The 18,116-nt window shown below is 42.3% G+C and overlaps 1 protein-coding gene across 1 annotated transcript in view; it reads left to right on the top strand.

The window, feature by feature from the left end:
- Tango6 (transport and golgi organization 6 homolog) overlaps positions 1–18,116 on the top strand; it is a 169,836-nt gene that overhangs the window by 121,984 nt on the left and 29,736 nt on the right. The window contains exon 16 of the mRNA XM_057754076.1: positions 12,737–12,888. Within this exon, the coding sequence (XP_057610059.1) occupies positions 12,737–12,888 (152 nt within the window). The remainder of the gene's footprint in view (positions 1–12,736; positions 12,889–18,116) is intronic.

An 18,116-nucleotide genomic window follows, 5' to 3' on the forward strand; every position in this document is an offset into this window, starting at 1 on the left:
TACAAACACATGAGTGTCATTACAGAACTGTATTTCCTCCTGTGTTAACTCCCGTAGTGAGAATTCCAGATACCTAAGTATAGAGTCAGACCATCTACTGTGCAGCCGTTGGGCAGGTGAATGAGAATTTGATGTGTATGGGACTTAATGTTGGGCTGCATTTTGCCTTTATCTGGTGTATGCATGATGACCCACATGCCATGATCCCTTGAGTTTCTTTCTTGGCTCTTAACATTAAGTGATGTAGACAAGTTACATAACCTCTCTTTTCCTCGTCTGTAAATTAGGAATAATTACAGCAACTACCTGACTGGGCAGTTACATTTAAACCAGATTATACATGTAAAGTGTTCAGAACTAGCATCTTTGATGCTTAAGGTAGATAACCGTGGCTTGTTGTCTTGTTTATGTGTGAGTGCATCACATTCCCTCATTCTCCCAGTAAGCAGCCCTGTCACTGCGAAGTGTGCCATCATCCTACCCATCGTCCTATCCTGTTCCAGGGCAAAGGCCTACTAGAGTGTATAGTCCATATCAGCTGCTGGGCTAGTCATTTCAAATATGCATCCTTGCTCAGCTCTTGAAATGTTGTTCAGTTGGCTTTGATTATCAGTACTAAAATTACCATTTTTAGAGGAAAGGTAGGGAACAGGTTCCAAGAATTAGTTACTTCCTCAGAACCAAACTGAATTGCTCAGATTAGATTAGAAAGATCCTGCCCTTAACCAAAACTGACATAAACCAACATTTATTTGGTTGATTGGTTTTTTTAGTTTTTTCTGGGGATAAAGTACCTCATCTTGTAGTTCTGACTATCCTGGAACTCAGTATGTGGATCATACTGGCCTTGAACTCACAGAACTCACATGCCTATGCCTCCAAAAGGCAAGGCCACTAAACCTGACTTTTGTTCGTTTTTTATTTGTTTGTTTGTTTTTTTTAAAGATTTATTTATTTATTATGTATACAACTTTCTGCCTCCATTTATACCCACACGCCAGAGGAGGGCGCCAGATCTCTTTACAGATGGTTAGGAGCCACCATGTGGTTGCTGGGAATTGAACTCAGGACCTCTGGAAGAGCAGGCAATGCTCTTAACCTCTGAGCCATCTCTCCAGCCCTGTTTGTTTTGTTTTTTGTTATTTGATTTTGGTTGTGGTTTTTCAAGACAGAGTTTCTCTATGTAATAGCACTAGCTGTCCTGGAACTCAATTTGTAGACCAGGCTGACCTTGAACTCACAGAGATCCGCCTGCCTCTGCCTCCTGGGACTAAAGTTGTGCCGCCACTACCCAGCTTAAATTTTTTTTTTAAGCCGGGCGATGGTGGCGCACGCCTTTAATCCCAGCACTCGGGAGGCAGAGGCAGGCGGATCTCTGTGAGTTCGAGACCAGCCTGGTCTACAGAGCTAGTTCCAGGACAGGCTCCAAAGCCACAGAGAAACCCTGTCTCGAAAAACCAAAAAAAAAAAAATTTTTTTTTAAATTGTACTGTAAAATTAGAAACTCAACTGCCAGATAATGGCATAAAGTGTTAGGGGTAGAGTGTCCATCGGTGACTACAGCAGCAACAAGGATTTCTTTCTGTAACAAGAGAGAGATGGGGCTTTATGGGTGGGGATGGTAGGGTTCCACAAACTGTGGCCCTTGAGTCAAATTTAGGTCATTGGCCTCTTTTATACATTTTATCAGTTAAGAGTGAGTTTCTCATTTTTAAATGGTTGAGGAAGGAGTGGTGAAAGAGCCATCTTTTGTATCATGTTTCATAATTATATTCAGTACAGGCTGCAGTGTCCACAAAGTTCCATCAGTAGCAGGTGAAAGTGAACGGTGAGCAGCATTCACAGAAAAGGCCTGCTGACCCTTGGGGACCAGTGTCCAAGTTCATAGTCTGTTCCCTTGGCAACCCTTCTCTGTTTGCTTTCCAAATTATTCCTGTGTTAGGTTTTAGCCTGTTCTTCCCATTTAAAGCTTTATATTCCACATTACCTTTTATAATTTGATCTTTTTAGAGTAGGAATTGCAGATCTTTCCTCAAAGTGACCTGCCGCGTGAGTCAGTCACAGGTTGGAAGCTATCAGATGCCACTGGCAAGGCAGCCTTTCTTTAAAGTTAACAAGCTAATTGTACTTGCATGTTTCAGCATTTTATTGTTATTTTTATTTTTGGTGTGCTCAGACTTTTTTTTTCAGCTCATCCCTTATTCCAATTTAGACTCTGCTTCATTGCACATGTGAGAGAATGTGGAACAGTTAAGCACCCAATTCACTCTTCTCTTGGCAAATTTTGAAATAGACTTTTGCATTTATTTTGACTGTTTAAATTGCAAAAGACTAAACCAAAGATCTGATTAAAAGACATTATTCCTCTAGGGAGAAAAATACTTATTTTTGTTTTATAGAACTTCATGTAGTAAGAATTGATTTCTCTTGAAGATTTCTGTTGACTTTATTATGTGGATGGGCTTGCATATATGTCTGTGCACAGTGTGCATGTGTAGTTCCTGCAAAAGCCAAAATAGGACATCAGATCCCTGGAGCTGTAGTTACCCACAGTTGTGAGCCACAGTGTGAATGCTGAGAATGGAGCTGTTGGCCAGTGCTCTTGACTGCTGAACAAACCTGGGGCTGGGGTTTCAGTTGTAAAGTGCTTCCTGCACCAACATGAGGATCTGAGTTTGGATCCCTGGTACTTATGTAAAAGTCAGGTAAGGCACATAGCTGGAACCCCAGAACTGGAAGGGTGTGTGCAAAGACAGATCTCAGGAACTTGCCAGCTACCACGAACTCCAGGTCCACTCAGAGACACTATCTCAGAAGCTCAAATGGAGAGCAATAGAAGGAGACACTTGGCATCGACCTGTGGTGTTCACACATGCACACTCTGGCAAGTGCACCTCCGCATGCACACATGCAGCATAGACACAGTGCTAAGATGCTAACTAACTCTTGGGCGTGCTTGAACGAGTTTGAACATTTATGTAGCAAATTAAATTCATTAAATCATCTGAATAGTTTTAATACTTTCATCATCACAGAATGCAAAAATTCTGCATTTAAGTCTAGATTTTTCATCCTCTTTCATCTTTCAAAATGACTTTCTATAAACCTGGACTTTTCCATCTTGTGATTATGTTTCTGGATTTTAAATTCTACCCTTGAAGAAAGTTTGAGTCTGTTACTGCCTAGGGCCCTTTTCAGGAGAACAGATGGATCTGTTTGTCTTGCCGGTACAATTTCTCATTGCACAGTTTTCATATATGGTGACTTTGTGCAGATTGACGCCCATCTTGGGGGTCAGTGAGCTGTTGAAATGGAATGACTAACTTAGTTAATGCATAACTACATCATTCGGAGCCCCTCCTGTTGAAACCTACATGACTGCAGCACCCTGGGTTACCAAGAACCCCCTGATATAAAGAATTTCCTGTAGATTGTTTGGCTCTGTCAAGAAGATATTTATCTCTGGTTCTTATTTGCACATCACTGCTCTCTGAAGAGATGGAAAGAAAACTTCCTTTTGCAAGTTGAAGTATGAGGTAGGACTCAGTCACTCCCACGGCACCTCTTGTCCTCTTCTTCTGTCTCCCATTTAAAACGTTTTAAGACAAACCCTTTTGTAGATTTGACCGTCACTAGAAAGTAATCACTTTTCAAAAGTTGTTTCATCTTCAAGTCTTTCCCATCCCTTCACAGCTTATAAAACACAGGGAGGAAGTATTTTAAGATTTACAGGCCTGAGCACTATAGCTCAGTAGGTAGAATGCTTGCCTAGATTGCATGACGCTCTGGGTTCCATTTCCAGTACTATAGAAACTGGGATTGTTGGTGCATGTCTGTGATCCCAACACTCTGGAGGTGGAAGCAGGAGCATCAGGAGTTCAGACCATCCTGAGCTAGCTAGATCTTTGAGACCCTGTCTCAAAAAAAAAATAAATAAAATAAAATAAAAATATTTAAAGCTTTTATTAGTGTGTAGATGGCAGCTTCCTATTATATTATCATAGGATTATTTTGCATTTTTAAGTGGGTTGTCTAATCCAAGGGAATAGAGTTTAAATAATTAACTAGAATCTGAAACAGAGCAGTTAGTAATCAACTATTTGCCAGTCCATTGCCTTAACTACTAAGTTACCTCACTAGTAGAAATACTTGGAAAGGAGCTGGCGAGATGGCTCAGTAACTAAGAGTGTGCACTGTTCTCCCAGAGGTCCTGAGTTCCCAGTACTCATGTGAGGCAGCTCACAACCACTTGTAACCCCATTTCCAGGAACTCTGACTCCATAGGCAACTACATACATGTTCACAGACATGTTCATATGCACATAATTAAAATAATGTCTTTAGACCAAGTGGTGATGGTATACACCTTTAATCCTAGCACTTGGGAAGCAGTGGCAGGCAGATTTCTGTGAGTTCAAGACCAGCCTGGTCTACAGAACTAGTTCTAGGACAGCCAAGGCTACGCTAAGAAACTCTGACTTAACCCCCCAAAAATAATAAAAATAATAAAAAAAATTTAAGGAAATATTTGGATATAAGGAGTTTTCTCAGTGTTTTATTTCATTCTTGCTAGATTACTGGTACCAACAGCAGTCCTATGTCTGATTGCGTTGCCCCTACCTATTTTAACTTCTGCATGTTTAATGCCTTATCCCGCAGGGATTGTGCCATGGTCTCACTGAAGCCTGTCAAACTATACATATGATTTGCATCTATAATCATTCTTTCTCTGGTAGCCCATATGATGCAGTACTAAGGTGCCGTGAAACAAAGTCAGGACACCTTGCTCACTCACTCACTGTGGTGCAGGGTCACCTCTTGGTTATATTACCTTACAAAAGAGGATGATGGGATGAATGGAAATGCAGTGGATCAACAGCCGTAGGGAGGAGAGTGGGCCCTGACATGTAGATCCAGTGGGGAATCCAACCAGGGAGTACCCAGCATTCCTGCCCAGTGACTGCTGTGACTGCCTGCCTGACAAGCCCCATCAAGACAACTTTAGCCGTCACGCTCCATAGTGCCCTCCCTGCACATCAATACATGGGTTCAGAAGGCCTCTGAAACCTAACCAGTCCTCTCCTGGTTAGGAAATCACAAGTGTTTAGTCTTGAAACTAAGAAGGAAGGGAGTAGTTAATTAATGCTTTCGAAAATAGGAGGTGGGGAATCCTTTGTTCTCTTCAGCCTAAAATAAGTAGGCTCCCAGCTGTTCACCTAGACCGTTTAGTGGAAATTCTGTGTGTGTCCATGAACTGAAGGTCCCTGCTCCCATTGTGCCCCACTGTTTATGTTGTTTTCAAGACTTGAGTACTGCTTCTCTCCTACCATGCCTTATAAAGTTAAACAAAGAAGTATGAAGATTATGAGGACCTTGAAATGTCAGAGATATGGAGTAGTCCCTTGGCCACATTCGTGCCCTTTGTTTTAGAGCGGAAGTTCCTGCCGTTCTTAATGGGGAGCCAAATAAATGTCTGTGTGGCAGGAGAAAGAGCCTTCTGCCTGGGAACTGGAGTCTGCTATTGAGAGTCACGCCTTTCCGTAGCTGGTGACCTGGGAGCAATCTCTTTTCAAGTTTACTTTTATCATTTGTGATACAAGGCTATAGCTTTTCCCACCTACCTCAAAATCGTAGTTCTTCAACAAGGTAATGGGCATACTGGCCTCTGGCAGCTGAAGCGGTTTCCGTGCACACAGCATTGGTGGCAGGTGTCCACTGCACCTCTGTGCTCCACATGGTCCTCACATTTATCAGCAGCGGGGTGGAAAGGAAAGGAGAACGAAATCGGAAAAGAAGTGATTTCCCCTGAGCATTCAAGGCCAAAAAGTAATTGTTAATAGATCAAAATTTATCCGTGTTTTTTTAAATGATGAATTCTGTCAAAAGTTAATTGCATTTAAATTGTTTAATTTTCTAAATGGCTTTTAAAGAGGAAATCCTGCCTGTTAGATATGCCATGTTGGGCTGAGTTTCTTGTGACCTTGACAGAATTGCAATCTGTTGACACTGGGGACACACGACAGCAAGTCAGTTTAGTCAGTTCACGGTAGCGAGGACAGAAGCAGCAGGTGACAGATCATGTCTTATCACATCTCCTGTTGGCTGCTTTGGATCAGCAGGAGCGTGGCCCTGCCTGAGTCACCACGCCTGGGGATTTTCTAATTCCTGAGCTCGTGGGAATCAAACTGTGGAAAAGAAGGTCTTCCTTTCTGAAGTTACTTAGTGATGTGGAAACACATATGTTTTTTATTATTTTACACCATGAGACGGGCAGGTTCAAGGTGGGGTTAACTCTTTTCCACTTTCTTTTCACTATGTGCTTAGTTTTTCACCTACTAAAGTAATTTCTTTTTAAGAAGTTGTTTAAATGCCTCCCTAATTTCCGTGGGCATGTAGCTGTTTTGTTTCTTAGTAAGGTTATTGCTTTCTTGCTGGGAAGAACAGGAGGTGTAGATAGCCACATGTTGTTACTATTTCCTGAAGTAAAGCCTCCTAGAGCTAGACTGTGACAGATGGGCTAAGCAGGACCTACCCAGGCTTTGCCGTGTTCACCTCCCTGAGCTGTTTGGACATGCCCGAGGGAAAGATGGCACCTCTCCAGCTCAGTTTCCCAGGTATCTTAGTCTGTAGCCAATGTCTGTGGGGAGTATTTCCTGAAAGTGGGGGTGGGAAATACGTTCTTCATAAAACTGTTAGACAAAATGCATATTGTTAAGAAGATGAGGACACTTGTGTGTTGGGGGCACTTGTGTGTTGGGGGGCACTTGTGTGTGCCATTATCCAGACAAAAGATCTGGAAAGGTCTTAGAGTCTGATGACTCAAATAAAATTCAACTGAAGCAATGAGGGCATCTCATCTAGGTGAAGGGGATGGATGGAATGATTGTGCTGTTTCTGCTGAAGCAGACACTAAGAAATGATAGTGGATGTCTTAGGGCCCAGAGGGGTTTTTTTTTTAACAATTAAATGAGTTGTCATATGGATATGAAATACACTCAGCATATAAACCTATCCTCCCAAGGTGCTAAGGGAAATAGTGGGTCTTTGTTTTCTTTTTTTTAAGTAAGTTGGTAGATGTCTAAAGATGACATCTTCTTTGGAAATGTGTGTGTGTATGAGAGAAGAGAGAGAGAGAGAGAGAGAGAGAGAGAGAGAGAGAGAGAGAGAGAGAGAGAGAGAGAATGTACAAATGTAAGAATCATGCTGAATACTAAGATATTGACTCAGTTAAAATTTTCCTAAAAAAAAGGAAAATTCCTGAGTTTAAGTTTTTCTTTTATTGGACATTGGTTATAAAGATAACTTGGAAGCTGCTTTACAAATGTGTGATGGAGTCGAGATAAAGACCTTTAAGAGGCTAGAGAGGTTGCGCCATGCATGAGAGTGCTTGCTGCTCTTGCAGCGGACACAATTTAGCTTGCAGCACCCACCTGGGTGGTTCACAACTACCTGTATCTCAAAAGCCAGGGATCCATCATGCTCTTCTGGACTCCAGGGCACATATATGAACACACAGACACTCATATACATATAATTTTAAAATAGTAAAAATAAATCTTTAAAAATTTATGTAAGAATTATTAAATCCCTTAGTTTTGGCAGGTTTACTTTTTCTGGGTTTTGTATTGTTAGCTGTAAAACTGACACAGACGTACTCAAGTTTAAAAAGTGATTAGTTTGAGATCATGGCTTCAGAGTGGTTTTGGCTGCAGGTAATAGAAACTAGCATCAACGAACTTCATAAGCAGTCAGTTTCTACCTATGATACAAAGTCTAGCTGGTAATTCCTTGGTTCAATGACATCATCCAAGGCCAGGTTCTTTCATCTTTCTGCTCTGCCACCTTTGCCTTTAGTTCTTGTGTCCTTGAGACCATATAGTCAGCATGTCCTCGTATGAATCTTGTGTCCTCGAGACCATATAGTCAGCACGTCCTCGCATGCACCTTCTGTCTACCAGAATGTTTCCCTTCACAGTTTATTGTCCAGAACTGAGTGTATGCCCTTGCCTAAGCCAGTTAACACTGTGCCCACCACGATTCACTCAAACCAATGGAGACTGTGCACGGAGTCCACAGGAACAGTAAAAACTAGGTACCTGGACAAAATTAGAGTGTTGTTTCCAAGGGAGAATAGAAGCATATCAACAAAATACACATAACAGCATTGGACACATTGAAACATCCAAATTGAGAATGCCTAATATAGATTCTTTTAATACAATGCCTATATTCAATTGTAGCTCTGAAAGCTTTGTTCTTTTTTGTTTCTTTGTTTGTTTTTTGAGACGGGGTTCCTTTGTGTAGTCCTGGCTGTCCTGGAACTTACTCTGTAGACCAGGCTGGCTTCGAACTCACAGAGATCCATTTACCTCTGCCACCAGAGTGCTGGAATCAAAGATGTGTGCCACCACTGCCCAGCTGAATGTGTGCATTCGTTTTGTCCTCTACAGAAACCTGGTCAGGGTGAATTCTACCTAAAGATTGGAATACATGCATCTTGAGACCCCAGTCACATGGCATGGTAGAGGCAAGAGAGAGAAAGATTAGTGAGTACCAACTACAGCCCCAGAAATTCCCCTACTAAGACCAAATTTGAGCAAAGTTCTGACAAATCTGGTGTATGTAAAACAAGGTGACAAATGGCCCCAGAGCAAACTGACTGGGTTCAGTGCAGTCTTGAGATGCTGACCCACAGAGACTTCTGGTTCTGAGACATAGGTAGAGATGGGTTGGTGGAGAGTGCACTTGAGATGGTTGCTCATTTGGAAAGGAATTAGGAAACTCAGGAAAGGACAGCAGTAAGTCAAAGTCAACAGCTACACTATAGCTTTATTAATGTACTGAGCATGCTCTTGACTTAGGTGGAAGGTAAGTATAAACAACCGTATGACTCCTATGAATGTAATACGAGTACTGCCTATCATTCTGCTACTGTGGTTGATGACAAGAGTATGGCTTCTGAGTTCACTCTCTTCTTCACTTTGCCCCTAGATCTTCTCATCTGAGAGCTTTTGATGAACTCTTACCCTGGCTCTCTCTCAACCCCTCTTTTCTATGCTTCTTCATGGGGTTGGTTTCTGCTGGAAATTTTATTTTTTTATTGTATTATTTAAGATTTTAATTTTATTTTTAAATATGTAAGTATGTGCACAAGAATGCAGGTACACACAGAGGCCAGAAAAAAAGTGTTGGACCCCCCCCCCACACACCTGAGAAGTGGAATTACTGGCAGTTGTGAATCACCTGATGTGGGTGCTGGGATCTGAACCCAGGTCCTTTGAAAGAGCAGCAGTACATACTGGGCCATCTCTCCAGCCCTGTCCATACTATATTATTTAAGAACATAGTTATGATATTGTTGGTACACACTTAGGATTTGCTGCATCAGGGCTGCGAATGTGGGTCAGTGGCAGAGTGCTTCCCTGGCATGTGTGAGGCCTTACTTCAATTATCAGCACTACCTGTGCCCCCACACCCTTCCCCCAAGAAAGATTTTCTGGTTTAATTGCTGAGACATTTCTTAGTATTCTTCTTTCAATTTTTATCTAATTTTTGTTCCTTCTTTTATTGGATAATGAGAGCTATGTTCTGTTTTCCTTTTTTGACTGAGCTACCAGAAATTACTAAACTTTGAACTCACTTGCAATAACCACGCTTAGCTTGAGGTGTCTGCAGTCCTCATTTATTATAGAGCGATAAAATATTTATTTTAGGACTGCAGATGTAGCTCAGTTGATAGGAAGGTTGCTGAGCATGCATGAAGCCCTGGGCTTGATCTTCAGCACCACATAAAGCAGGCATGGTAGTACATTTCTATAATTCTAGCACTTGAGAGGAAGGCACAGGAGGATCAGAAGTTCAAGATTATTCTCAACTATTGGGGAGTTTGAGGCCAACCTGAGCCTGTCTCAAAACCTGTCTCAAAAAAAGTTATTTTAGTGATGCCTGATTTCAATATCAACTGTTGTCAGTTGTCTCAGATTCTAATTGTATCAAATGAACAATGAGTGAGTGAACTGATTAATTGGTAACAGAGGGAAATGCCACACCAGGAACCATGTTGTTAGAATGAGTGAGACGGTATTGGCTCTGGGTTGGAGAGAAGGTTAAGAGATGGTTAATAGGAGCACTGCTGCTCTTCCACAGACCTGAGTTCAATTTCCAGAACCCACTTGGTGGCTAACAACCATCTCTAACTCCAGTTCCAGAGGATGTGATGCCCTCTTTTGGCCTCCATGGGCATTGAATACACATCCTTACAGACAAAATGTACAGACATCCATACAGACAAAATATTCTTACTCATAAAATAAAATGCTGCTTCTGATGGTGGTGATGATGGTGATGATGATGGGGGTGGTCATGGTTTTGCTGCTGATGCTGCTGATGGTGATGTTTCTGTTCTTAGTAGAAAAGAAACTGAGTCAAATTACTGATCAGAGCATCTCCATGGCACCATGTTGTCAGTTTTCTCTTCTGTTTTGTTTTCAGTTAGGCATTGAGCGTCATTAAGGGTCTGTTTTTGTAAATGTAATTGGTCTCAATACCTAAGACAGTGCCTGAAATATATGCTTAATAGATTTTTTTGTTTTGTTTTGTTTTTTGTTTTTCGAGACAGGGTTTCTCTGTGGTTTTGGAGCCTGTCCTGGAACTAGCTCTTGTAGACCAGGCTGGTCTCGAACTCACAGAGATCCGCCTGCCTCTGCCTCCCAAGTGCTGGGATTAAAGGCGTGCGCCACCATTGCCCGGAACTTAATAGATAAATTAATAAATTAGGCTGGGTGTGTAATTTCATGGTTGAGCACATGACTAGAATGCACAAGGCTCTGAGTTTGATCTCCAGCACTGCAAAAATTAAGGGATCAGTAATGGTGGCACAGGCTCTGTACTTCCAGCACTTGGCAGTTAGAAGCAGAAGGATCAGGAGGTCAAGACCAGTCTTTGCTGTATGGCAACACTGAAACCAGCCTGAACTATGTGAGACTATCTCAAAAGCCAAAAATAATAATAACGACAGTGGGCTGGAAAGATGGTTCTGTAGTTAAGAATGCCTGCTGCTCTTCTAACAGGTGCCAGCACCCACATCAGGGCTCACAACCACCTGGAACTCCAGCTCCAGGGGATCTGATCCCTTCTTCTGCCCTCATACATGGCATACATATATAGCCATTATTTTGAGGCCAGCCTGTGCTACATTGTGAGTTCCAGATCAACTGGAACTACAGGAAAACCCTATCCATAATAGTAATAACAAGAGACTAAGAAATAATCAATTAACTTAGCATGTATTTTTTACCATTTATTTTGATTTTAAGTCTGTTATTAACAACTAATTTGGTTCTCTTATGCTTATTCTTTTTATCCTGCAATTTCTTTCCCTTCTGTATTTCCAGACCTCTTTTATTTTCTTGTGCCCTCCTTCTTGACAAGGAACCTACTTCCTTTAACTGCACAAACTCATACCACAGGGCTTATGAATGTTACCCCCACTTTTTTCCTGGGACTGTTAGCTCTCATGTCCCTTTAACTAAACAAAATGATTCACAAACCTACAGATTTATAACCAGAAGGATCATCTTGTCTCATGGGCTCATCTCTACTCTGTCTAAAGAGGGGAAGTTTATTGTCCAAGGTCACACTATTGTTTAGAGCAGAGACCAAACTAGAACCCAGCCCTGGATCTATATTACACTCTGCAGAATGAGCAAGCCTCTTCTCAACTCCAGAGAAGCAGAGCACTATGGGAAAAGTAGAAGAGTATATCTTCTTTTTCGTTGCAAATATCTTAAATGTAGTATGTTATAGGACTTAAATGTCAAATAGCCCAAGTTTGAACACTTTTTTTTTGGGGGGGGGGTCTCATGTGTCCCAACTGGGCTTGAACTTGCTCTGTAGTTGAGGATCACCTTTAACTTTTGTTCTTCCTGCCTCTTGAGTGCTGGGATTACAGGTCTCCACCACACTGAGTTTTAGTCAGTGCTAGGGATTCAACCCAGAGCAATACGCATGCTAGGCAAGCACTTTACCAGCTGAGCTCCATCTCCAGCCCTGAGTGTGTTCCGGTTTTTTATACTGAAAATAGACTGACTGAGTCATCCCCGAGTCCATCTTGATGTTCACAGGGCAGAGAGAGACACAGAACTGCATGGAGTGTATCAGGACCACAGTTGTCAGCACTTGTCGTTTGCACCCACCATCTAAGCTTTGACTTCTTTTTTTTTTTTTTTTTTTTTTTTTGGTTTTTTGAGACAGGGTTTCTCTGTGGTTTTGGAGCCTGTCCTGGAACTAGCTCTTGTAGACCAGGCTGGTCTCGAACTCACAGAGATCCGCCTGCCTCTGCCTCCCAAGTGCTGGGATTAAAGGCGTGCGCCACCACCGCCCGGCTAAGCTTTGACTTCTTACAGGCTAAAGATAATGCTTTGTTAATTTTCATATCTAAATAACATTAGCATATCTCACAGAGAGAAGTCTTAGTATGGAGCCCAGTCTGCCTTGAAGCTGACTGTGGAGTTCAAGCTGATTTTGAACACGAGAACTTTCTTCAGCTTCCCAAGTGTTGTATTACAGGTGTGAGCCACCATGCCCAGCTCTGAGCATGACTCTTAGTGGTTATATATGCCCACTGCAGAGTAAGGCACCATGCAGTGTGCCATGTTAGATGGCTAGCTAGTCCTTCACTAAAGAGCTGAAATGTTAAAGGATTTTGATGGCTTTTTGTTTTTTGTTTTTTCTACAGGGGACATGGTCTCAAAATACCGGGAGCCTTTGCTCCACACATTCCTGAGGGGAGCAAAAGATCCAGATGCTGCACACAGGGCCAGCAGCTTAGCCAACCTGGGAGAGCTGTGCCAGCGCCTGGACTTCCTGCTGGGCCCTGTGGTTCATGAGGTACTATATGCTGGGTGCACATACATGAACATGTATACATAACGGTCATGAGTGCATGTACATGAACATGTATACACAACGGTCATGGGTGCACATACATGAACATGCACACACACATGAATGGACACATATAAATAAAATATTTGATCAAACGTGAGAGAAAACAGGTAGTATTTGTCTTTTTAAATGTGAGATACTTCCCTTAAGATAATTTTCAAGCCGGGCGGTGGTGGCGCACGCCTTTAATCCAGCACTTGGGAGGCAGAGGCAGGCGGATCTCTGTGAGTTCGAGACCAGCCTGGTCTACAAGAGCTAGTTCCAGGATAGGCTCCAAAGCCACAGAGAAACCCTGTCTCGAAAAACCAAAAAAAAAAAAAAAAAAAAGATAATTTTCAGTTCAACTCATTTTCTTGCAAATGTTATGATTTCATCTTTCTTTTCTCACTATATATATGTAACTCATTTCCTTTTTCTCTCTCTCTCTGTCTCTCCCTCTCTCCCCCTCTTTTCGAGACAGGGTTTCTCTGTGTAGTCCTGGCTGTCCTGGAACTTGCTCTGTAGACCGGACTAACCTCAGATTCACGGAGATCCACTTTCCTCTGTCTCCTGAATGTTGGGATTAAAAACGTGCGCCACCCTGGCCCAGCTCATTCATCTGTTGATGGACATCTAGGCTGGATCTGCTTCCTAGCTGTAGTGGATAGCACAGCAATAAATATATATGTCCTAATAGCTCTGTGGTAGAACATAGAATCCTTTGGGGATCATATTAATTATTGATTCCCTATTAATCTATGTTTGATGTAATGATTTGTTGCCTTTAATTTCCCTGTTTATTTCATACTCATATTGAAAGATGTCTTCCAGATTGAGCAACCCTCTAAAACCCAAAATTATCCAAGATAGTCTAAAATCCAAAATGTTAATAACAGTATAATGTCACAGTTAGAAATTTTTATAGACCACGAAACTTGGTACAGTTTCATAAAATTACATAAAATGTTATATAGGGCCAGGTGGTGGCAGAACACACCTTTAATTCCAGCACTTAGGAGGCAGAGGCAGGCAGATCTCTGAGTTTGAGGCCAGCCTGGTCTACAGACCGAGTTCCAGGACAGCCAGGGCTAGACAGAAAAACCCTATCTCAGGTAGGAAAAAGGGTTGTATAGAATTAACCTTCTGGCTAGGTGTCTAAAATTTATGTGAAATATAATTAAATTGCATATTTGGATAATATTATCTATATGTAAATTTTACACAAAAAAATTTGAACTCCACAACAGTTTGGTCCCAAGCATTTCAGAAGAGATGCGCTCAACCTGTCATTAGAATCTAAGTTCTGGGTTCCTCACACTTGTTTAAAAACAACTAGTAAATTGCTACAAAGATCCTGATGCGGCTGACACATTTGAAGAAACTTTGAGGATGAGCTAGACTGACCTTTTTTCATTCTCTGGGTCATCTGTGAGTCATTTCTATTTACCAAAAAATCTTAGGCAAATCTAGCATTGATCTTCCTTGGTTACACAGGCCAGGCTGAGTTGCTCAGCTCAGAGCTGTCAGTAGCCATACCTTTGTAACAGGATGAGGCCAGACAGAAGAGTCCTGCGCATTGTCATCACTGAACCCAAACCTGAACACCAGCTTGCTTTCTCAGCCGCTAGACTCTTCCCTTTCTCTTCGTGGAAACCACAGCATATAGAAGACTGAGCTAACACAGGTTTATAGCACTTAAGAAGTGCCAGATTTTGTTGAATTTTGTCACTGTCTTAGCGTTTTTATTGCTGTGAAGAGACACCATGACCACGGCTACTCATAAACAAAACATTTAATTGGGTGGAGGCTTATAGTTTCAGAAGTTCAGTCCATTATCATCGTGGCAGGGAACATGGTGGTGTGCAGGAACACATGGTGCTGGAGCTGAGAGTCTTACATCTTGACTCAGAGGCATCAGGAAGTTGACTGAGACACTAGGCAGTATTCTGGGCATAGGAACTTCAAAGCCTGCCCCCACAGTGACATACTTCCTCCAACAAGGCCATATCCACTCCAACAAAGCCATACCTCCTTGCCACTCCCTATGAGATTATGGGGGCCAATTACATTTAAACTACCACAGTCTCTTTTCCTTTCTGGAGACCCACCAGCATGCTGAAGAAAACCAAATTGCCAAGTCCTCTTGGGAATAGGAAACTAGGGCCCAGCTGCACCCCTATTATGCCATTTACTTGAGCAAATGATTTAGACTCTGAATTCAGTGGTTTGTTTGTACTGTTTATTTAATCTTGAAAATAGGATTAAAATACCTATACAATGTAGGAGCATTACAGTGATCTAGAGGTGATGTCTCTGTTTCATGTAATGATCATTTCAACAGTTTTTGTTGGGAGCCTACTACATGTCCATGCAGCTTTCTTCTGATACATCTTATTCTTCAAAATACACAATGGTTCTTTTCTTCATAGAGAGAGACAGGAAGAAATGTACACACTTGGCTGATGAAGTGACACAGAAGGTAAAAGTAACGTGGCAAAGCCTAATCTGTTAACTCCCAGGACAGTCAGTAGAAGGCAAGAACTGACTCCCACAAGTTATCCTCTGACCACCACATGCACACCATGACATGCAAGCACTTATGCACTACACATGGACACACACATAAAAACTTTAAAACAATACATTGCTGAAAAGAATGTTTATATTAATCAGTATACTGTGAGTTAAACAGTGTGTTCTGAGAAGATCAAATCTACACATTGGTTATTTTTTTCTTTGTGATGAAAAATACCTGACAGAGCAACCAAGGGAGGGTTAGTTCTGGCTCACAGTTCAAGGGCACAGGCTCACACGGTGGGAGCCACTGCAGCAAGATCATGAGGCAGCTGCACTCAGGAAAGCAAAGAGAGATGGCGATCAGATTGCTTTCATTCTCTGTTTTTCTTCCGTCTGGAACCTCAGCCTGAAAAATGGTGCCACCCATGTGTAGGTCCTCTCATCTCAGTGAATCTAACCTAGAAAATCCCTCACAGACAGGCCCAGAGTTTTGTCTCTGTGGTGATTCTAAATCACCTCAAATTGACAGTCAGGATTAGCCATCACACCAGGTAGCTCTCGCTGGGGAAGTGATATTTGAATATTATAAGCATTTTGGCTTTCTCAAGGAAGGTCTTGATCATTGGGAGCAGGCTGATGGTGACACTGAGCAGTGAGACAGTGAAACCTCAAATTCACTCCCAGTGACACACTTCCTACAGCAGGGACACAGTCTGACAAGGCCACGTCTCCATAGTGCCACTCTATGAGCCTGTGGGGGGCATTTTCATTCAAACTCCACACATGGCTAGGCAGCTTCTCTCTGTATTTGATGCGTGGACGTAAGATGCTGCCCCACTTCTACAGACCTGTTCTTTTGTACTATATCTATCTCAAAACTTTTCATAATTATTAATAAGTTGCAAACATTAAAAGGGAAGATAAAATCATTGTCGTCGTTGTCATCATTTTCCTGCCTGTCCTTCTCTTACGGTGCTGAGGATCAGGTCTAGGGCTTTGCATGTGCCTACCCAACATTCTCCTACTGAGCTGCATCCACGGAGCCCAGAAACATTCTTCATTCAGTTTCTCATGCCCTCTAGTATCTATCATGCTTCTTGGCATGTGGTGGGTACTGTGTTATATATCTGATTGATGGCAAATGCAGGGAATGATAAGGCTATCTGGGAAGACTAGTTCCTACATGTTTAAAAGATAGTCATAATGGCCAGCAGTTTTTTTTTGTTTTGTTTTTTTTTTTGTTTTGTTTTGTTTTTTTTTTTTTTTTTTTTTTTTTTGGTTTTTTGAGACAGGCTTTCTCTCTGGTTTTGGAGCCTGTCCTGGAACTAGCTCTTGTAGACCAGGCTGATCTCGAACTCACAGAGATCCGCCTGCCTCTGCCTCCCAAGTGCTGGGATTAAAGGCGTGCGCCACCACCGCCTGGCTAATGGCCAGCATTTAATACCTTACATACGTCAACCGATCTAGTGCTAACAGAAGAAACCGAGGCACAGAAAGACTAAATAAGTTGCCCAAGTATGCAGGTAGCACATGGCAGGATTTGAATGTGGGTAGTTAGCTCCAGGATTCACTCTCTTAAAGTTCTGTACTGTCTCCTGATGTTTTCAGCTCACTTAGAAGATTGCCTTTATGTCTTGAAAGTAGAGCGTCCTGCCATTTGTGAAAAGCCACAAGCAGGAAGGATCATGAAGCTCTTGCTTTAATAGAGCCTGATTTGGGCAGAAAAACTTCAGACAGCAATATAGTCCCTCTGATTTGAAAAACTAGGTATTTCCCTCCCATATAATTTCTGCCTCCTCCTCTGAAATGTTCTTATGTAGCATCCCATGCTTGCCTTGTCATTTGTCTTTCTCTGCTTCCTGACTGCAGAGGTGGCATGACCTTGTCTGCCGTGCCGCCTCACTGTGGTGGACGGTAGCCTTTCTCACACTGTGAGCCACAGTAAGTCCTCCCTCCCTGGGGTTGTCTTGGCTGAGCATTTTGTCACAGCAAGAGAAGTAACTAATACAGAAATTGGTACCAAAAAGTGGGGCCTTTGCTGTGATAAACCTGACCATGTGGTTTATGGGACTGCTCAAGATAACCACACAGGGAAGTGCTTTCCACAGTTCAACTGCCAAGGTCACACAGAGGCCACTACAGCTGGAATAGAAGGGGTATTCTGGGTCTCAGGCTGGCGCTTGATGGCATCATCCACATGTGCTGGTTTTGCAGGCATGCAAAATGCAAGTTAGCAGTCATGGGAGGACGCACCAAAGTTTCAGAAAATCGCTGAAGCCAAGCAGTGTGTGGCAGGGTTGAATTCCCTGCAGGGAAGATGGACCCTTGCAAAAATTGTGCAGGGGATCCTAAGTTGAAATGGAAGCCCGTGATGTTGGAGATAACAGGACCATGGGATATCCACCAAGGAAAGCTGCAGGCTCAGAGTAGAATCAGTTCAAGAGAGAGGCTGTGTGTGCTGCATGTGATACAACTGAAGGGTGGGGGCTTCCTGAGTCTGTTGGAGCCCACATGATGTCACTAAGGGTCCCAAGATGCCAAATGGGGAGCTAGGGTGTAGTTGTATTCTGATAGGTTTTAGGTTTGCTTGTCTGGTCTTTTCTGGATAGCCCCTCATTCTTCCCTATAAGAATGCAAATGTTTAATCTGTGTCATTATATCTTAGAAATTGTTGC

The sequence above is a fragment of the Chionomys nivalis genome, chromosome 21 (assembly GCF_950005125.1).
Source record: "Chionomys nivalis chromosome 21, mChiNiv1.1, whole genome shotgun sequence".
NCBI classification, from domain to species: domain Eukaryota; kingdom Metazoa; phylum Chordata; class Mammalia; order Rodentia; family Cricetidae; genus Chionomys; species Chionomys nivalis.